The 22,803-nt window shown below is 48.3% G+C and overlaps 1 protein-coding gene across 5 annotated transcripts in view; it reads right to left on the reverse strand.

Moving 5' to 3' along the window:
- LOC138510492 (zinc finger protein 845-like) overlaps nt 1–22,803 on the reverse strand; it is a 252,430-nt gene that overhangs the window by 219,802 nt on the left and 9,825 nt on the right. For all 5 annotated transcript variants that reach the window (XM_069626185.1, XM_069626184.1, XM_069626183.1 and 2 more), the window contains exon 2: nt 11,653–11,761. In XM_069626185.1, coding sequence (XP_069482286.1) covers nt 11,653–11,761 — 109 coding nt within the window. The remainder of the gene's footprint in view (nt 1–11,652; nt 11,762–22,803) is intronic.

Below are 22,803 nucleotides of genomic sequence, written 5' to 3' on the forward strand. Positions count from 1 at the left end.
AGAGACGTCAGAGATGTGAGGAGAGAAGGAGAGTGTGGAGTCAAAGATGACCCCGAGGTTTTTAGCCTCACAGGTGGGAGCAGGAGGAGGGCCAAGAGAGGCCGGCCAAAGAGTGAAAGGAAAGGAGGGAGTGCCGATGAGGAGAATCTCAGTCTTACTGGCATTAAGGCAGAGATCATTGGCGGCACACCACTCCTGGATTCCGGACAGGCAGTCAGAGATGAAAGAGGAAGAAGAGGTGGCTGAGGGTAGCCAGAAAATTAGCTGAGTGTCATCCGCATGGCACTGGAAGTTAGGGCAGAGCGCGCCAATGCGGTGGGCAAGAAGTGCCAGGTATTGGTTGAAAAGCCAGGGAGAGAATAGAGGGTGAGAGAGAGTTGCAGAGGTCGCAAAAGAGTCCAGAGGAAGGACAGGAAGCATCCAGGTGGATGTTGAAGTCTCCAAGAAGTAGGAGTTGGGTGGTCGAGACCAGGAGGGAGGAGGAGAGGTAAGCCCACTCAGAGAGGAAGGGGGAGATCTGACCAGGTGATCGATAGATAGTAGCCACGGTAAGGGAATGGCTAGGAGAGAGAGAGAGCCTGCAGAGGAGGCATTTGAAAGCGGAGTAGGCCTGCGTAGGAATGACGGAGGCAGGAATCCACTCAGGGAAGATCAGCGCTACGCCTCCTCCAGAGCGGTTGGACCTGGGCGCGGAGAGGATCTTGTAGCCATCAGGGAGGAGAGTGTCAAAGCTCGTGACAGAGCTGGCCATGAACCATGTCTCGGTGAGACCAAAGACATCGAGGTCAAGCTCCTCCAGGAGGCGGCAGATGTCGGAGGAGTGTTTGACAGCTGAGCGAGTGTTTAGAGTGTCAGTATGGAGAAGGTTGCCGTCCTTGAAGGACTTCTGGGGAGGGTTACAAATCAGAGGTACTGTCAGGAACAGCGGGTGGAAGCTGTGGAATTGCTGGAGGCATTAGGCTTACTCCTCTCTCCCCGCTGTAGTCATCACCCAGTATGGCAGCTTCCTGTATAAAACCAGGCTCCGCCCCCGTCTCGGTGCATTGTATCTGTGTTTTCTTCCTACCAACAACGCTCTGTGACACTCGCTTTGTATTTCACCTTTTGAGAATTGTGTCAGCCTCGTCCGACACCCCTTCTGCAGTTTCTATCTAACCCTTCGTTTCTTGCTCCATTCTAATCTTTCCAGTGTTTATACTTTTTCCTACTTTCTTTCTGCTTTCGCGGCTCCCGCGTTACTCCCTTGTGCTCTCTTACCCTTTACTTCGGAATACTCCGCCTCCTTGTCTTAGTTTAGCGCGGGTTTGCTCTTTCCTCTCGCGAACCCGCTGCTCCTTTCTTCCTTACTTCGGCTTCTATAGCCGCGTCCTGCTGTTTTATTACCGCCTTGGATGCTGAGTATATTCCATGACTCTCCGCGAGTCCCCTCTCCCTACCGAACTGTTGGCTCACACTTGTTTAATTTTCTTACCTGACCTACTATTAGTTCTGGAGTCTATTTTCTGTTTTCCGTCTATCTGGCTTCTGCATTCAGGCATCGTCCTTGTCTATAGATGTTGCTACATGCTGGAATACTCCGTACAATTTTGTTTCTATCCAGCCTAAACCCTTTTAACTCCATCTTCCCTTTATTCCAATCTAGTCCTTTTCCTGCCTACTGGAACTAACACTCTGCTATTCCTTTCTTCTCCCTTCTTACTACCACCTTTTCTTTCTCAGTCTTCCATTTGGGTTTTGCCTGCCACAGTTGCGTTTGGTTACATTTCCTGCCTTTGTCCAATTGAGCTTCCACTTGCTATAATACCAGTTCAAGGATCAGTCTTTCAGCCTCCTACTATCTGGACATCAGACATTCATCCTGTACTCTGGTGCATCAGGGTTTTTTCTGCCTTTCGGCTTTTTCCCTGAAATTGGGGCTGGCTCCCCGGGGTCCCCCGAGGACAGGTTTACATTTCTGTCAAGGTGGCCTCTGGGGGAGCCAGACCCTGCTTACACGATCGGAAGGACGGCAGGCTTAAGGAAAGGCTGACACTTGAAAAGAAGCAAGACTGCAAGACATCTGTTACGATCTCCAAGGAAGTACCTTCCGAAGATTCAAGTGAGGAGGATTGGGAGGGTAAGCAGATGCCTGACAGCTATGCCCTGCGGAGGTGCAGAAGATGCCCGAGGGGGGGCAGAAAGGGAAGGAGGAGAGGGCAAAGTAGCCAAGGAGGAAGCAGCATGGGGAGGCGAGGAAGCTGTGGAGGGGCGAAGAGGGGACAGCAGGACAAGAAAGGAAATTGATGAGGCGCAGGAAGCGTCTGTCGAAAAGGAGAAGGTTGGCTTGGAGGCCTTGGACCAAGACGGTACCATTCACATAAACATTAATGTTGACCTTAGAGGAGTGGAAGGAGGCCAGGAGGGCATCCCACCGTGTGCCACCATTAATGGGAGAGGAAGAGAAGGGAGAGACCTCTGTTACGCTCACCTGGCTCCCACAGGGGCATCGATTGGACCCAGACAGCTGCGGTCTCCTCCAATGTGAAGCGTAGTGCAGAGATGAGAGACTGGACTGGCCCGCCTAATCTCGTCTGCTTGACCCGTAGAAGTATTCTCCTGCAAGTGGAGAAACGGATTTAGCCACCCCTGGATTCTAGTAATGGCGCCCCACTGTTCTCCCCACTAATCACCTCCGATATTCCCTTTCAGTAATCTCACCTTATGTTTTTGAATGGTGAGCTCTCCATCCTGCGTGTAATGCAGGGACGCGTAGATACCAGTTACTTCACTGGTTTGAAGGCGTTGGAAGAGTTCTGGATGAATTTTGACTCCGAGGTTCCTGGCGAGAACCCGCAAGTATAAAGTCCAAAAAGTTCAATATGTCCGATGTTCACTCTTGTCCCATTCCCTTCTTGTGTTGCAGCTGGCTCCAAGAGAAGATTGTCTTGTGGCAGCTAATGGCGTTCAGGCAAGAGTCTGTCTTACCCAACACTGTCCGGTAAAAGATGCGTGTATTTAACTTGTTGTTTTCTCTCTCCTTACAGGTGCGGCGTAAGAAGTTGCGGGATATTAAAGAATAATGCCTCTGGTGCTAAATCAGGTAAGTCTATGGTGGTAAAAAAGAGATTGTATTTGTTGGCTCTCTTGGCTCACCTTATATTTCTTTTGTCCCCTAGATGCTGGAGTTCGGCGAGGAAAATGATGGAGGCAGCGCCGAATCGAAAAATGCTGTGAGGACTGGTGAGTATGGTGCGGCGCTGCAGCTGGCGATGCGACGCGTGCAGAAATAATGTCCTTTCCAAGTTCGAAGACATGATGAATCCGGAATCAGGTAAGGAATTAAAATAATGTCCGTGTTCTAACCTTTCCTTCTTCTTTCCTCTTTTTCTAGGAGCTCTGGATTTGAGGCAGGCGTGGCAGAATACTGGATGCTGACTACAGGCACGGTGAGCTTTACGCTGCTGGATGCAGAATAACGCGAAGCATGTGCTGCTGTTCGGGCGTGGTTTAAATAGCCTTCAAAGTAGTCCCAGGTAAAAAGTTTCCCCAGAACCACACCCAAGTAAAAAATTGTCCCTGAAGTAAAGTAGTCCCATCAGGCCTCACGTTGGCTTGACTTCATTGCAGCATGGTCTGCATGAGGTAAGTAATGTACATGAGCCTGGAGCCTATGGCACCAGGACTGATTTCCTCTAGGAGCCTGGTGCCAATGGCGCCAGGACTGTACCCAGACAGCCCCTAGCTGGGGCTACTGGGCTTTTAGTAAGCACCTGGATGCCTGCTCCCGGGGCTGATGGGCTTGGTCCGGATGCCCGGGAGTAGGCATCATGACAACCACAGAGACCACATGTAGAGTCCATAGGTCTGGCGAGGGAACGACAAAGAGGATGTTGGTGAAAGTTTGCCTGGAGCAGCCGCTAGTATAGGTGTCAGCGATAGGTAGGCCTGGGTTGGAGACGAGGATGTCCTTTTTAAACTTCTTCCTACCAGATTTAGTGAGGAGAGCAGGATAGTCGATAGAGAGGCAGTTAGGGAAAATAGGAGAGACAGAGAGCACCATAAAGTAGGAAGGGGAGGAGAGAATGCAAAGGGAAGGGGAGAGCACTAGGGAAGAAAACCGGGCAGGGCAGGGTGCAGGCAGGCAAGAGAGGCGAGACAAGTTGAACAGTTTGACAAGAGGACAGACAGATTTTAAATATTTTCAGAACCGGAGAAAAACACACCTATGTTTGAGAGTCCTGCGTAGAGGGAAAAAGGCCTAGGTTTCACAATGCAATTTAAATACTTTCACAATGCAATTTTAAGAACAGGAGTAAAACACACCTACGTTTGAGAGTCCTGCATAGAGGGAAAAAGGCCTAGGTTTTACCATGCAATTTAAATACTTTCACAATGCAATTTAAATACTTTCACAATGCAATTTTCAGAACAGGAATAAAACATACCTAAGTTTGAGGGTTGGGGACCCCGGCCGCGCTTAGGTGCCCTGGTCGCAGATGGTTGACGGCTGGCAGCTGGCATCTCCCTGCGGTCACCAGCAGACACTGTAGGTAGCCACATCTTGCAGGAGCCGCCCTTTGCCTAGGGCTGCACAGGCAAGTGGCTGCCCTGGGCGGGATAGTGAAACTAGACAGAGGACCAATCAGGAAGGACGCAGGGCTGTGGAGGCGGGAGGAGGCAGAGAGGAAGAGGGAGAAGGAAGTCCAGGGGTCGGGGAGGGGGAGATGTCGCTATGGGGCTAGGAGGGCCCAGGAAACAGCAAAAATAAATAAAAACACGAATACCAACAATCACGGGTCAAGGGGCTGTCCCCTTGGCAACTGCTCACCTGCTCAGCTCGGAGTAGGAAGAAGAGGAAAGTGGGGAATTTCCAAAATAGTTGGATTCAAATAGGGAGTCTGTATCCTATAGAAGGAGTGTTGCAATGTATTTGTAGGTGACTTGTACCACATGTCATTGAGGCACCCGGGCACACGCAAAGGACACTCGCACTGGTTATGTTTCAATTCACTTTTATTCCTGCTTGTATCAAGAAAACAGAGGAACGTTCTTTTGGACAGTTCTAACAGCCCAATGTTTTAGGGTTTGCAGCACCCTGTTTCACCATCTATGGAGCTAATCCGCAAGTCCTTAAGAGATTTGGCTATGTTCCCAAGTCCCAGGTCTCTCCCGACGGCTCCCAGGCTGTTGGTCTCCCTCCTTTGTCTGGTGCAATTGAAAGAAGAGTTCAATCTTGGCAGGAAACCCAAGCTATGTCAAATGAGTTTGCTAGTCCCAGGACCGAAGGAGACCAGAAGGGTCAGAGCACCCCCCTGGCCCCAGAGCTGTCTCAGATATCCCTTGCTTGACTCTCTGGATGGGTCCTGCACCTTCTCAATGCAGAGCCTCAATCTTGCACCTACTCTCACCAATGGTGTCATCCATTCTGAACAGGGCCATGCCCCTAACCTCCACCCTGAGACAAACACACCATTTCCCCCTTGCAGGCTCTGTTTCACTAGCGGTTGTCTCTCAAATCCAACCTCATGTTCCATCTCCCTCCTCCTAATTGTGTGCTTCAATGACCTACTCTCCTTTTCCAACCTGCTCCTCCCACTGGTCTTTTCTGACAAACGCCTCTCTCTTTTCAACCTCCTGCTCCTGTCGCCCACTACACTCCATATCCCCCCACTTCTCCCTTACCACCTCCTTCACCCTTGCACCTCCAGGCTTGTTAAATACCTCTACTAAGCTCCCCCACCATGCCCCAACTGCCAGCCTACTCCTTCACCAAACTCTAATCGACTCCAGTTCAAGCCGGCATCTTTTTATCATTTAGAGTTGAAGAATTACCATGGGCTGGTGATTGGCTGCCTGGATGTCCCCCAGGTGAATGTGATGTGCCAATGAGAAGAGGGACAAGGCTTCAAATGCCTGGTCAACCATCTTGGATTTCAGATCAAGAGCGCTGTCTGGAATAACCTCTCTGGGTGGCCCCTAGATGGGAGAACAGCTCAGGGCCCTCTTTATGCACACCTGGGCACCCAGAGATTTGCTGAGTATCACAATTCTTGGGTGTTGTTCCTGTATTGCTGTGACGGCCCCTGCTTTCCCCACAGCTTGCCTCTGTGAACACAGAAGTCTGTTCACTATCGTCTGGCTGCAGAGGGCCAAATACTGCCACACAGATTTGATTCAAAGGTCTGGCCCATGAACCAGCTGAGTAGGGGGTGGGGGAGTTTAATTATGCTAATCTCTGACTCCATGAAGCAAGCAGACCTAGTCGGCATATACAGTGGTCTGGCATGCAAACCATAAATCATAAATGTCGCAGGAGCCAGGGTTAGAGTTTTTCATCAAAGGCTTCAGCAAGATTTGGGGAGATGAAGGGAGCAATACTGGTAAGTAGTAAATGGTGACTGAGAAAAGAAAAGAGCCAGTATAGAGGGGTGTGAGGGTGCATGGCCGGAGTCAACAAAGATGACTGCACTATACATTTCTCTGGCACCCCAGGCTGTGAATTCCCCCTGATGAGCCCATAGCAGGTGAGCTAGCACCTTCTCCCGAGTCGGGAAACTGGAGTGGAGCTCCGAAGACAACAGGGTGGCGTGGTCCCGGTACATAGACATATCCTGGTGGTCCCGTTGAGAGAGCTGCCTCTCGTGCTGGTCGCAAAGGACTAGGGTGAGGACTCCCTCGGCAGCCACTAATGACAAATTGTCTTCGGCCAACTGCAGGATCGGTGGCACGCCGGTGTGCCATGGCCTGGGCGCACCCACAAGAGCAGGGACAACCCGAGCAGCAATAGGTGGCAGCAGTTGAAGGTGCACAGTCAGGGACCGGAGCCCGGGGGACCGGCAGCAGAGAGCAGCTGGATATTGCTGGATATTGTGCCACGCTCTAGGACACTGATCGCCAGAGAGGAAGGATCTGGGTTACCCGCTGGCCGCGTGGCCTATCATGGTGCCAAGAGAGAACAGATCAGCAGGGGAGATGGGGAGCGAAGACAGAAGAAAAGAGGAAGGTCTTGAGGTGCTTCCGGAACCAGAGATGGTTCTCCTCAAGTTTTAGAGTGGCAGGGAGGCTGTTCCAGAGGGAGGCCCCAGCCGAAGACAGATATCTACCCCCAGCTTGTTTCTTAGAAAAACGACTGACCCTGAGGCAGTTGGAGGTAGAGGAGCGAAGAGCTCGAGAGGGGAGGTATTTGCAGAGGGATAGCTGAAGGTATTTTGGCGCCAGGCCCCAGAAAGCCTTGTGGACAATGCAGAGGGTTTTGAATTTAATCCTTGCATCCACTGGGAGCCAGTGGAGAGATTTCAGAGCTGGTGAGATACGATCCCAGGGCTTGAGGCCAAGGACAAGTTGCGCAGTCCTGTTCTGGATTAGTTGCAGAGGGCGGAGAGTAGAGGCAGGTAGATTTAGAAAGAGGCTGTTACAATAGTCCAAGCTAGAGAGAACCAGAGCTTGGGATACCATGAGCTTCTGGGGGAAGGAGAGGAAAGGCAGAGTACCTCTGAGGAGGTGCAGTCGGAAATTTGACTTTTTAGAGACCTCAGAGATGTGGGCGGAGAAGGAAAGGGAGGAGTCAAAGATGACCCTGAGGTTCTTCGCCTCGCAGGTGGGGCTAGGAGGAGGGCCAAGGGAGGCCGGCCAGAGAGTGAGGGGAAAGGATGGTGAAGGTGTGCTGATGAGGAGGATCTCCGTCTTGCTGGCATTTAGACAAAGATCATTGGCGGCACACCAATCTTGAATGGCAGTTAGGCAATCAGAGATGAGAGAGGGAGAGGAGGTGGCAGAGGGCAGCCTGAAAATGAGTTGAGTGTTGTCAGCGTAGCACTGGAAATTTGAGCAGAAAATGGCAATGCAGTGGGCGAGAGTTGCCAGGTATTGGTTGAAAAGCCAGGGCAAGAGGTTAGACCCCTGGGGAACACCACAGGTATAGAGGAAGATAGATGAAAGGAAGGACCCATGTTGGACCTGGGAGGGTCGATCTGAGAGGAAAGAGGTCAGCCAGGCCAGAGCCTGATCAGTGATGCCCAGGTTTTCACGGAGACGGTTGAGCAGGATGGTATGGTTGACCGTGTCGAAGGCAGAAGAGAGATCGAGGAGGATGAGGCCCGAGGGAATGTTAGAGTCAAGGTTGGAGAGCAGATCTTCACAGATGTTCAGGAGAGCAGTGCGTTTAAAGCATATGTGCGAGGGGTACTGATATCCAAGGCTGCTGGGCTTAAGCCCAGGAGGGACCAGGTCCTTCTACTGGGTCAGGAAGTTGAGGACAAAGATAGGGAGTATAGGGAAACAAGTTACCGTAAGGCTTTTCGTGCCTTGCAGGGGGCGCGGAGGGCACTGAATAGCCTAGAGGCAGCCAAGGCAGAGTATGCGTTAGCGAGTGTGAAACAGACGTACTTTGAGGAGGGCAATAGGGCTGGGAAAATCCTGTCGTGGAAGCTCAAGTGCAGAATTTGTTCTGGGACTATTGTGGGGATTCAAAGGGAGATAGGCGACTGTGTGCACTTGACCCAAGATATTTTGGGAAAATGTGATGTTCACTACGGGGCCCTGTATGCATCCGATAATCCTGGTGATGGGGGAGAAGAGGGGTTTCTGGATGGCATTACCCTGCCGCAGATCACGACAGAGCAGTGAATTCATCTAAATAGGACAATCTCTAGGAAGGAGATCAACAGGCTATCTCATCACTAAAAACAGGCATGGCACCCTGGCCTGGATGGCTTCTCTGGCTCCTTCTATAAACAGTATGTTGACAAGCTTGCAATCCCGCTACATGACCTATTTAACTCCATGTTTTCTCGAGGTTACTCCCAGGTGACTATGGGCGAGGCAAAGGTCTTGTTAATTCTCCAAGCTCTGTTCCACTAATCACCCCATTGCAGTTTTAAATGTCAACATTAAGATATTCGTAAAAATACTGGCGTCTAGATTGGAGCAGGTCCTACCTCAGATTGTGAGCAGAGAGCAGGCGGGTTTTGTTAAAGGGCAGAATAGTGCTGATAATATTAGAAAGCTAGTGGGGCTGATTGATGTAGCTCATAAGATGTGCACACCCTCGATGCGCATGGGGCTTGACGCAGACAAAGCACTTAACCGGGTCGAGTGGTTTTTCCATCGGGAGGTCATGCGCAGAGTCAACTTGGTGGACAATTTTATCAAGGAGTCTTTTCTATGCATTTGGCACCCGCAGCCAGAGTTGCCATTAATGGTTTTGCCTCGACCAGGGGGGGCTAGACAGGGCCGCCCCTTTCTCAGCTACTATTTGCGCTGGCGGTGGAGTTGCTAGTGGTTCGGGTGCAGATGGCTGAGGATATCAAGTGCATACAGTACTACAAGGTTGCTCTGTTTGTGGATGATATTCTGCTTACGCTGACTAGGTTAGAACCACGGTTCCGGCGTTCCAGCAGACTTTGGATGCTTTCCAGACCGTATCGGGCATCAAAGTAAGTCAAGATATATGTGAAGCACGTAATATATCCTGTCGGGACGACACAGTGATTGGGCACCATTTCCTTGGGCTATACATTCTATAATACTGTTCAGGTCTTTACCAGTGTCAGGAAATGTGGAGAATGGGGATAGTCCACGCCAGAGTTAATGGGAGTTGGGCAAGGCTGGCACAGAACTATATTTCCCAGAGATCCTAGGGGCAGAGTTTGTGTGCAGCAGGCTCTCATTAGCATGCAGCCTGCTTTAGGCTGTGCTTGTGATCAGCACCTGAAGCATGGACGTCACGCCGCCCGCCGCCGCGAGAAATTCTCGTCGGAAACGCTGTCTCGCTGGTCCATGAAACCGCTAGCAGGGAGAGAGTCCGGACCTGCGGCAGTGAACTGTCAGGAGCAGCAGCAACTAATCTATTCTTCCTGCCCTGAGCCACGGCAGTGATTTTCCTGGTGGGAGGCGAACACAGCAACTGGGGCACGCGAGCGGAAGCTCCGTAGCTGTGGGTCCCAGTCTATCGAGTCATCACTGCCCCTGAACTCGTTCAGGGACCTCAGTTGAGTTATGTGCCTGTGCATGCTAACGATTTAATTTAGAATTGTGGGTGAACTATTATAGTTGCATTTGAGATTTCTTTTTGCAGAGAACGCCTGCACACGAGCTGCCTGGACAATTAATGGTATTCAAGTAGTGCACAATGGTCAACAGGATAGACCTTCATACTTTTTGCCAGTTGTAACCATATCACATTAGGTTTTAGCACCTCTACCACTTCAAACGGTGCTACAAATCGAGGTTGCAACTTCCGCGCTCCCGTCAACCTCAGAAATGTTGTTGCCAACCATGCGTTATCTCCCACCTTATATTCAGGAGGCGGCCACCTCTTTCCACCAGCATATTTCGTATACACTTCCTTGGCCCTATGCAAATTTTGTTGAGCGTTCTGCCATCCCAATTTGATTTCCTGATTCTGCTCTTGAACTGATGGGGCAGCATTTACTACCGGCAACCTATCAGGCAACATTCAGGATTGGTAAACATACAGGCAAAAGAAAGGGGAAATTTGCAGAGACACATGATCAGAATTGTTATAACACCATTCTGCTAACCATAATGCCTCCAACTAAGTATTTCCTTGTTGAGCCACCAGACAGCGCAGAAATTGTTCCATTGCCTGATTCACCCGCTCGGTCTGCCCATCTGTCTGTGAATGATAACTAGTGGACAACTTCACTTGACTGCCCAATTGACTGCAAAAGGATTTCCAAAATGCTGATGTAAACTGGCACCCCCTATCTGAACCTACCGACGACGGTAAGCCATGCAACTTCACTACATTTTGCTCAAACAACTCTGCCAATCAGCCAGCCGTCTGTATTCCCTTGCAAGGTACGAAATGCCATATCTTGGTCAATTAATCCACTACCACCAAATAGTATCATAGCCTTTAACTTTAGGCAACTCTATCTCAAAATCCATGGAAACATTCTCCCACAGTTTATTTGGTGTCAGCAACGCTTCCAATAATCCCATTGGCCTTTGATGGGAGACCTTATTCTTAGCGCACACTGCACACTTAACCCTTTGCATCAACTATGGCCACCAAAAACATCTTTGAATCTGTTGCACTGTCTTTCTAATTCCTGCATTTCCTGCCAAAAGTCCCTCATGAAACCATTGTATAATTTGATCTTGCACCTTTTCCCCTGGTACATATATCTGGGCTTCTTGATACATTAGCACTTCCTGTATATACCTGCCCGGATCCTTCTTACACCATTCCTCCTTCATCTTCTGAGTCCAACCCTGCCTGATCTCCATCAACCACCCCTGCTCCACCACTCCTATCACTGGTTCCGGTGGAATTACAGCCTGTATCTCTCTCTCTCTCTCTCTTGCTCTCTCTCACTCCCTCTCTCTTTCTCTCTCTCTCTCTCTCTCTCTCTCTCTCTCTCCCTGCTCCCCTTCCTGATGTCTAGATAAAGCATCTGCAGTTAGTGAAAGAAAGAAAACAAGATTCAGGAATGAGCAGGAGGAGGTGGCATATACGTGTATATGTCATATTACAACTCATCGCATGAAGTGCAAGATATAAAATTACACGCCAAATAGTCTTATGCGATGCTCATGCTAGATCAAAGACATTACATCTGCATTAATTCCAAGAAACCCAAGGTGGTGATTAACCAATTTTTAATTCCAAACAGAACAAACTTTAAGAAAAATACAATTAAACTTTACCTAATGAGATCAAAGCATTGTCAATTTCCTTCATCATGTTGCTATAAAGGCCCTTCTGCCATACTTGTACAAGCTTCCACTCCTCTTCTGAAAAATAGGAAGCAACACCCTGGAATGCAAAGGGACCATGAAAGAACAAATATCACAAAACAAACCTCACTCAGTCATTTAAGTGAAATAAAATAGCCAATGACAAAAGTGGCATTGTATTGCGGGTACTATTGTCAGTATCTAAATCCCATACATTTATTTTAAAGATGTGTGTAGTAGAATCACAGGAGCAATAGTATTCTTTATCATTATTTCTAATCAAAGGCGTACACAACACTACCACAGACAAAGGCTTCAACTGTCGCAATGGTTTATATTTCCCAAACACATACCTTCCAAAGACATTATTCCATTCTACATACCACATTCACACGCTACCATTCAAACAACATTTTACAACAATATACCACATATCTTCACCTTTAATGACCAAGCAGAGATAGTAATGGAAGGACTAATCAAATAAATGTTCTTTAACCCGAACACATGGCTCAATTCCTATCACTTCTACATCTTTCAACCACAGTCACTTCAGACCTTGTCACACCTTTGCCACTAGTTCCTTCTCCAGAAGCTTTGACAAGGTTCATTGAATTCTACTTCGATTAACTCTGAACCATTACTACCCACTCCTACTCCAACTTCTGCATCTATTCGTCCTCCCTCTTTCCTTTGTTTTCCTTATCAATATAAAAACCTAAAATAGGTTTGCTTTGTGTTCTTAGGTAACCCTATTCATTGCCAAACCTTTTCTGAACACAGTCTGTAACTTTGTTCTGTCTTACAATGCTTTCCAAGCTCTACTTTCAGACAGCCATTACCAGCTTTCAAAATGTAAATGGCTATGCATTCTCACCATGTTTCCCTCACTAATAGCAAAAACCAGTAAAATTCGACAGGTTGAAATACCATTTTTCTCACCGGGTTACATACTGTTATTTAGCTTTGCTGTCCTCTATGCCCTTTCTTGGTTCTTCCATTAATCGTGTCCTCAGTATGCCTTTCCTTCTCTATGACAAATGCTTGCATTTACTTTTAGCCCTTGCAACATTTCAAAACCTGCCTATCTTGTACAAAAATATGATCCAGAATGTAGAACGAAGATGCTCACTCAAATAGCTTCTAGTGTGTTCATGTCATTTGCTATTGCACACTGCACACAGTCTTTAATTATCATATTGTGCTTCTCAATAAGAATATTAGGCTATGGTTCACATAAGTCACATTTTTCTATCCATTTACAGAGTCTTTCAAGGACTTTGTTATCGCTTCCGTCATAAAGGTTGTACACTTGTCGTCAACAGGTCTCCCACAACCACAAGCCTTGCAGGATCTTTTTAAAAGGCTGTTTGTTAAGGGATATGGTGACTCGCTGGTGTAGGACTCAAACCCAGTGCTGCCTAGTTATGGAGATGCATGGCTCCAGAGCTCTTCCACACAGGCCACTGTGCAGAAGGTTACTCCTTCGGTGGAAGGTAGACCAGCGTTGCACTCCGGCCCCTGCCCTCTATATGTCCACGGCTTCGAAGCTCCATTTCCAACATGGTGGCCACCATGAGTGCTAGTACTGTGAGGTAGTGTGCGCGCTAAGCAAGAGGGAGACCTCTAGTCAAAAACATACAGAAACACAAATTATATTGGCCACAGGAAAAGCCATGCCATAATACTCTACATAAATTTACAACTAGAGATTTCTACTGCATCCCAACTTGTCTCATTTTTGGCTTTCATCATATTCTAGGTAAAGCAGTTTCCATCTTGCTCTGCATTTCCTCTTCCTTACGTGATTACTTCTGGATGCTCATTTCCCTCTGACTTTTTACTTAAGGTTCCCAAATCATCATTTGATTCTGCCTTAGGCTTTTTCCTCTACTGCTGCATTTCCCTATCGCCACCTGTGCTAATGATATGATATGATGCAGCATTTATAAAGCGCCTATACACAAGTGTTTCAAGACGCGATAGAAAAGTACATGGCAGCAAAAGGGATGGGTACACCTCAGCTCAAATGCAACCTGCAGTCTAGTTTTTCCGGCCCCAGAGCCTGCGCGTCCAGATATCCTTCCTGCCATTCGGATGCACTACGTGCCACAACTTCTCAGTAAGGTTGCCCTGGCACTTGTTCTTTCCTCGATGGCTTGCTTCTGTCTTTGTCTTTGAGGTGCTACGATTTCCCTTGTTGCTGTCCTTCCTTGCTATTGTGAATCGCTCATACGCTTACCATCTGGATCTCTGCCTTGCTGCAATATTCAGCCTCACTCTTGACCAAAACATTCAGAAAGTCCATCGAGGGGTTTTTCTTCCCCAGAGGTTTTCCTCCTCAATTGGGATCTGTTAAGGAGGCCTTACTGATCACCCCTTACAATATCATTGGGGTATCAGATTGGCCTCTTCCAGAGATAGACCCAATCTCTACAAATCCTGGAGCTGGCGTTAAGTCAGAGGTAAGGGGATCTGAGTTTCATAAGCCCGATATTTTCAAGGTCACATGGCATGGGCCTCCTGTGGCGACCCCAAAGGATCTGGGACTAAAGATCTTTAAAGCATTGAGAAGAGCTAACGGGAGATTTCCCCAGAGTATCCTTCCACAATTCCAAATGCCCCGGTGTAAGTGCAGGTATAAAAATACCCACAATTCCAATATTCACCATCAATCCACACTATTGCCTTAAATAGAACCACCGTCCCCGCTTCAAAGAGACAAGAGGCGAAGTAAACTGAGCACCACTCAAAGGGTAAGGAAAACACACCTGGCACTTTACTCACGCACTATTACAAGGCATAAATGAAGGAGTATCACATGTGATGTCTATCAGTGTGCTTCCTACCTTCTGAGTGGACCACAGAACAAAAGCCTTTTTCTGAATCGATCAGCCAAAGGAATAACTGAGACACCCCTGAGCAGATGGATCAGGCAAAGCGTACAGGGAAGAGTAAACACAACTTCTTCGGGGTGCAAAAGAAAACAACTACAAGAGAGGAATGTTATGTGTTACCCAGGTACCTGGAAGTATCCCCACCAGCTAGCCCCTTACTAATTACCCGGTCACTTACTGTAGAATGTGTAAAGGATGACGCATGGAACAAGGGACAACCACACTGAGCGCAGGTCAAAAACTGGACTAGAGGGCATAGCCTTGAAAAAAAAGAGAGGGTATCTACCCCAGACGGCACAAGAACAAGTCTAAGGGGAAACAAGTCAGTTACACGATAAAGCGTGGTACATACAGTTCACTGGCTAAATCTACAGGAGAAGAAAACAAATTTGATGAACAGAGTAAAGGAAATCCAAGTTCAGTTCCAAGAGAAGTCAGAGTCTATGAAAGCAAACATTTAAAATTAAAAAACCTGTTCCAATCTTTTGTCAAAGCCAAATCTCAAAACAAATAGAATCCAACAGAGAAGTCAGGAGGTGACGGAACCATTAAAGACACATGATTAGTCAGAACATACCAGGGAAAACAGAAAACACAGCTGTGACGCACATAGGCTTACCGTCATTATATGCAGATCTCCTCCGATCGGCTTTGGCGTACACAAGCGATTCCCCATCACATGGGTCTTCAGAATGGCACTGGCGTGCCTGCATGGTTGCGCCGCTAATGCACGGCCTTCTGGGAGTTGACATCCCATTTACTTGCAGGTTTGCAAGAGGTCAGCAGGGTTCCAAATTCAGGGGAGCTAAGAGCTAATTAGCTTCTGCTTGCAGCGTAGATTAGACTGACACCAACAGCTACCAGGAGCTACTTTTGGCTCCCAAGCCAACTGATGCTAAACCAACACCTGTGTGAATTTAACTCTGTGGATTTGGGACCATGTTGGAAGCAGGTTCCCACGAGCGGTCTTCAGGACTATACCCCTTTCAGTCTGTAAGGTATTATAGGCGACCCCTCAAAATGTGATAATCCAAAATCTGATGGACCTTGTAGTCATCAGAAGACCCCACTACCATAGGGACAGCAAAAGTGGGCCGAGTGGTAGCCCTATAAAGCTTTTGCAAGAAGACTTGAAAAACCGTGTGAATACCCCAGGGTTGAGGTATGGATAGCTGAAACTCTAACAGGTTAACCACCCTTGTCACCTAATAAGGGCCAATGTACGAAGCATGAGCTTAAGGGTCCCTTGCAGAAATCCGTTCTTGTGCACTGTTGAGATAGTTCTGGGTTGACGTGCGTATGTCTTGCATATGCTCAAAACACACGTCTACAACAGGAATGACTGTGGGCACCTTGCCCGCAACTGGTAGTATATGCGGGTGTTGGCTGTATACTGTATACTACATAGAATGGGGCATAACCCATGGACGATGCAGAGCGTTATTATACACAAATTCAGTGGTGTGTAATTGAGACACCCAGGTGGTCTAGTGTTGAAGACTGACACCTGAGGAATTGCTCCAGTGTACAATTTACTCTCTCTGTTGGCCGTCTGTTTTGGGGTGATAAGCGGAAGAGAAACGGGTGTCTATTCCCAACAAGGTAGCCAAGGTGTGCCAGAACCGGCAGCAGTCAGAAGGCCAGAACAGGGAACAAACCTGGCCATTTTGGAGAAACAGTCAGCAAAGTAGTAGTTGACTACCCAGATAGTATCAAAATTGTCAACGGCGGGATTCCAAGATGGCGGCCGAGCCGAGCAGACGTGCGTGAGCGTAGCTCCGTCCCCCGGCCCGGGCCGCAACAAAAAAGCACCTCAATTTGAGCACCCACCGAGCCGCTGAGAAGCGTCTCCCCCCAGACTGGGAGGAAAAAGGAACAATCTCCCTCGAAGAGCGCCGGAGGCAGAACGAGAGCGAGCACAGGACAAGACCCGCCCCTCCACACTACGGAGCCGGGAATCGCGCTGCCACCCCGGGCCCGACGCCAGCAGTGAGCAGCAGATCGGGCAGATCGAGGGAACCCCAAGCCTGAGGAAAGAAGCCGCAAGAAGAACGGGACCAGACGGAGAGAGCCGCCCCCGCTCAGCACGCGAAGCGATCCCCGGAAAGAAAACGGAAGCCAGAAGCGGGAAAAAGACGGTCGGCAAGCCCGCAGAAGCAACAACGGATGAAAGGTACGAGGCGGGGGGAAGAACGGAGGGAAGAACGGAGGGCAAGCGGGAAGGAGACATCCCCACAGTAGATTTTGGCGGCGAGGACCCTCCCCCCTCCCCCACCCGACAACCTGAGCGGAAGAAAACGAAAGCGCGCACCCCCCCTCAAACAGGAAGCGGACATTTAACCCTGCGCCACAACAGGTCCGAGGGGCCGGGGGCTGGGGGTCTCCAGAACAATAGCGGCAGACCCATACCCTCCGAACACAAAAACAGGAAACGGCCTGGGCAACGACAAACAGCACAAAGAGGACCATATAGTAAGAGGAGGGCAACTCAGCAAGGAATTTAAAACTGGGGATCGAAGCAGGACTCCCGAGGGAAACACGCAAAAGCCCTCAGGATACCACTAACACGGATCCCCAATAAACGAACAGGAGATAAGGGAACCAAAAGGAGAACCGAAACCCCCAGAAGAGAACCGTAAGCCCAATAAAGATCCTCAAAAGAGCCAACGCACCAACCCAAAATTGAAAAACCACAGAAGCTAGCCAAAATCCCGCTAAATCCGAAGAGAGAACATCGAGAAGAAACCCAAGCGAAAAGGCCCAAACACATGTCAAAAATCAAAACGAAGGGTGGGCCACAATCTACGGGGGCGGAGAAAGCCGGGCCCAGGCAAGACCAAGACCTGACCCAAATCTGGGGAATAGGGAACAAGATCCCCAAGAGCTCGAACAAACAGAAAATCAAAGCAGGCGACCCTCCAGAACAGATAGAAAAGGCAGATATGGCCTCGAGGGACGATATGAAATCCTGGTTCAAGGAACTTCAGGACCAGTTCATCGCATCTACCCAGGCGCAATTTGACAATATGAAAGGCGAAATGAAACAAGCAATTCAAGAATTAAAAAAGGACATAAAAGACCTCGGAGAGAGAACAGACAATTTAGAAAGGACGGTCCAGAACATAGACGAGGAAGCACTACAACAAGCGGAAGCACAAGACAGACTCGCACGCTTGGCGCTGGAACTGGAATCCCAATGCGAGGATCTGGAGAACAGATCGAGAAGATCGAACATCAGAATTAAAAATATGGCGGAAACAGTAGAAGATAAAGACCTCCGTACGGCAGCACAACAAGTGTTCCAAGAAATCCTACAGGAGGGAACCGAGGAAGACATCCAAATCGACAGAATACACAGAGTAGGTCCCCGCAGAACAGGAGAGCCCGGATCCCGCCCAAGAGACGTACTAGTGGCCATGACCAGATATACTCAAAAAGAACAAATCCTAAGGAGGGCCAGAACTACGGGGCAAATAAGAATGAACGGAAAGGAAATTCAGCTATACCAAGACCTTGCCCAATCAACGCTAAGAAAAAGAAGAGAAATGAGCCAGATAACGAAAATCCTCTCCGAAAAACAAATTCGATATAAATGGACTTTCCCATTCGGCCTCCTATTCTCATGGGAAGAAAGACAACACCGAATAACAACCTGCGAAGAAGGCCTTAAAATACTGGGAGACCAGGAATCAGAGAAGCCGAATGATAGCGAACCCCGAAGACAAAGGAGACAACCGAAGGGGTGGCAAACGGAGAAAAGGAAAACGAGACTTCAATCCCGGAAACCAGATGATCGCTAAGCCTCCAGAAACAATCTACACGAGACAGGGCGCACCTAGAGGGAAGGCAATAACCATAAGGACGAGAGGCTCAGGACAGAGGGTGGTCTTGAGCGCGGCCGAGCCGGGGGCAGGCCATGGAATCCACAACACAAGCAGGGTTTAGGACCCCCTGCGAACCGTTACCCCTGAGAAGTTAGAGGGCATGGAGCAAAGGCACCACGCCGGAGCAACCATAGGGCCCAGTGCCCTCCTCAGGGACAAAGTTGGGGGGAAGAGGGAGGGAGAGGGGAGGAGGGATGGGGGGAAAGGGGAAGGGAAAGTTCGAAGGGGGAGAAACTCCAACACCGGTATTAACACACATAACACAGTCCCACGAGGCGGAAACAAAATGGAAATACAGATTGACCTAAAGGAATGGGGCTGAAAATCTTAACGTACAATGTTAGAGGGCTGAATTCACCAGTGAAACGCAAGAAAATAGAACACTTTCTGCACAAAGACAAATACGACATAATCTCGCTCCAAGAAACGCACATACAAAAAAAAAGGAGAGGGCAGTTCAAGATAAAAGGCTACAACTTAATCCTACAATCAAACGATGAAGAGAAAAAGAAAGGAGTACTTCTTGCTTTCGCAAACCACCTACAAGTTAAAATCAAAGAGACGCAAACAGACAAGGAAGGGCGATATGTATTCGCAAAGGCCCAGATCGACAACCGTCAACTAACAATAGCCACCTTGTATGCGCCTAACACAGGCCAGGAGGGATTCATCAAAGACACAATAAACAAATTAGAATCCTTCGCGGAGGGGGATATAGTCCTGACCGGAGACTTTAACCTGGCATGGAACAACACGGAAGACCGATCAAACCCTAAGGGCAACCAGCAGGGGACCCCATCGCCGGCGCTGAAGAAAGCAATGCACAACTTAGCCCTGGAGGACGTCTGGAGAAGACTCAAGGGAACGACTAAAGGATACACCTACCACTCGCATGTACACAACTCAAGCTCCAGAATAGACTACATATGGGCAACGGGGACCCTAGTGGGGGAAATACAGGACATCGAAAAAGGCCATATCTCACTCTCAGACCACGCCCCGGTGTGGATCACAATCCCAAAATTCACGAAAAATTCGAACCTATGGAGATGGACCCTCCCCAGAGAGGTGATACAAGATCCAGTGGCAAAAGAATCCATCAGAGAAAAAATTGAGGAATACTTCGAGGACAATAACTCCCCGGAAATCTCCCCAAGTACAACATGGGAAGCCTTCAAAGCGGTGACGAGGGGCCACTTTATAGCGCTAAAAGCGCAAAGAGATAGGATCACACACAAATGGGAAGAAGAACTGGAAACAAAACTGGAAGAGACAAGAGAACAAATGACAAAAAACTCCTCCAGGAAGATCAAGAGAGCATACAGACACATACAGAGTCAGTTAGACCTGATAAGAACAAAAAGAGCAGAAACACAGCTGCTGCACACGAAACACTGGTACGCAATGAAATCGAACAAAGCAGACAAATTGCTGGCGAGACAACTGAAGGGCAGAAAACAGGAACAGACGATACAATCCATTAAAGATGAACAAGGAATAATGAAAACCCAGACAAAAGACATTAAAGAAATTTTCAGAAACTACTACCAGCACCTATATTCCTCTCAACACCCGAAGGAGCAAGATCAGGAGGCCTTCCTCAGAGGCATCACCCTACCAACAGTCTCCCCCTCAGAAAAAGAGGCCCTGGAGGCGCCAATAACGCCAGAAGAAGTGAGGAAGGCAATTAGAGATCTGCCAAAAAATAAAGCCCCGGGCCCGGACGGATTCACCGCAACCTTCTACAAAACATACGCGGAAACCCTGATTCCACATTTGACCACGCTATTTAACACCTTCAGGACACAGAATAACATCACCCCATCGATGAACGAAGCAAAGATTCTAGTCTTCCATAAAAAGGGGAAAGACCCAGAAAACCCGAGCTCATACCGCCCAATAGCCCTAATTAACGTAGACGCCAAACTTTATACGAAAGCCCTAGCGAACCGACTGGCGCCACTACTCCCCAAACTAATCCACCAGGAACAAGCGGGATTCATCCCCACCAGAAAAACCCATGATAACATAAGAAGAATAATACACCTCATCGAAAAGGCAGGCATCGTGAAACTCCCATCAGCAATAATATCGTTAGATGCCGAGAAAGCATTCGATCGAGTCGAATGGACAATGCTCTTTGCGACACTCAAAAAAATGGGAATGGGGAACAACTTCATCAACATGATCAAAGCCATCTACAACGCACCGACAGCCAGGATTGCAGTCAACCGAGAACTATCGAATCCTATCAGAATAGAAAGGGGCACCAAACAGGGATGCCCCTTGTCGCCCCTACTCTATGCAATCTTTCTCGAACCCCTATTGGAAAAGATCAGAGCGACGCCAGAAATAAAGGGGATAGAAATGGGCGGACATACACACAAAACAGCCGCCTACGCCGACGACATGCTGATGACCATCACGGACCCGAGCAGATCGCTTCCACACCTGATCCAGCTGATAGATGAATACGGGGAAATATCGGGCCTGAAAATCAACAAGCAGAAGTCGTCGGTAATGACATTGGCCGGTAACAAGGATGAGATCCACAGGATAACGAAAGACCTACGTCTCCAGACGTCAGAGGAAGGAGTAAGATACTTAGGAGTGACCCTCACACCAAAAATAAGAGATCTATACACAGGGAACTACATAAAGCTTATGGAACAAGTCACCGCAGACCTGAGCGGATGGAACCCTCTGAAGGTGTCCTGGTGGGGCAGGTTAACGGTCATTAAGATGACGATCTTACCTAGATTGCTCTACTACTTCCAAGCACTCCCCATAAAAGTCCCAACATCCTTCTTTAAATCACTCACAAAAGCAATTACCAAATATATTTGGCAAAACAAGACACCGAGAATTTCACACCAGGCACTTACCGCACAAAAATCAGACGGGGGGATGGCACTTCCCCATTTCAGGAAGTACTATGAAGCGGCACAACTGTGGGTACTACATGAATGGATCACGGATACTTCAGATAAGTGGTGGATGGCACAGGATCGAGCGGTGGCGAGGTCTAACCTGCAGCACCTGTTGTGGAAGAGACCAGCACACAGACATCATAACATCGACTTAAGTGAAGTTATGAGCACCACTATGGAAATCTGGGACAGAGCCACCAAAAGAGAAACCCTAACAATAGACCCGGCCCCGTTCATCCCAATCTTAGACAATCCAGACTTCCCCCCAGGGGTAGAAAAAGGCGCATTCCAGAAATGGAGGGACTCAGAGTGTACAAAAGTGGGCGACATGTTTGAAAAAGGGCAGATAAGATCATTTACAGACTGCCAGGATCTATTAGCCCTCACGGAGAAGGACAGGTTTCACTACGAGCAAATTCATCACTGGCTCACAACCCCCAGAATTATGAAGGCGCTGACAAGAGACCTAACCCCCTTTGAGACCTATATACTAACCCAAACGGGAGAAAAGAAATTCGTCTCCTCTCTTTACAAATTCATCAATGTCCAAGATGAAAACATCACATGGCACTACATGAAAAAATGGGAAATCACGTTAGGGAAACAAATCCCGAGCACGCAATGGACGCACCTATGGTACATAATCCCCAAATGGACGCGAGCAATCCAAACAAAAGAAGCATGGATCAAGGTGATGATCCAATGGCACCACACGCCGGAAAGGCTACACAAAATGTTCCCGACAACTCAAGATAGCTGCTGGAGGGGATGTGACACAGTGGGCACCTGGAGACATATCTGGTGGGACTGTCCGGAACTACAACAATACTGGACGGAAGTCAAAGACAAGATGCAGGAAATGTTCAAGGGAACGGACAACCTAGAGGAAGAAGTTTGGATGTGCGGAATGTGGGATCCCAAAGATAGAACTCTAAATAAGATACAGAAACGAAACTTTATGGGGTTCCTCATAGCGGCCTGGTTGGCAATAGCACAGAAATGGAAACAAAAGACCCCCCCAACGACGCAAGAATGGCTCCACAGGATATGGACATATGTAACAATGGAAAAAATAACGTATAACCTACAAGGGAACAGACAGCGATTCGCTACAGACTGGGGTCACACCATAGAATACCTGCAAAGCGATTACATGCTCCAATGGTGCCCTCATAACATTCGTATCTTAGATATGTTCACAAACTAAGCTCGAAGCAAATATGGGACATTAGGAACGGCAGAGAAACTAATACCGGTGGGGAGGGAGGGGGGTGGGAAAGGGAAGTTGGGGACAATGTTGAGTCCCGATGTTAATGCCTAAGAAATGACAATAAAAATATTTTTAAAAAAAAAATTGTCAACGGCTGGCAAGTCCAGGATAAGGTTCATGGAAACCAAGTACCATGGTTT

This window comes from Ambystoma mexicanum, chromosome 6p (assembly GCF_040938575.1).
Source record: "Ambystoma mexicanum isolate Mex_15411 chromosome 6p, UKY_AmexF1_1, whole genome shotgun sequence".
Classification (NCBI taxonomy): Eukaryota; Metazoa; Chordata; class Amphibia; order Caudata; family Ambystomatidae; genus Ambystoma; species Ambystoma mexicanum.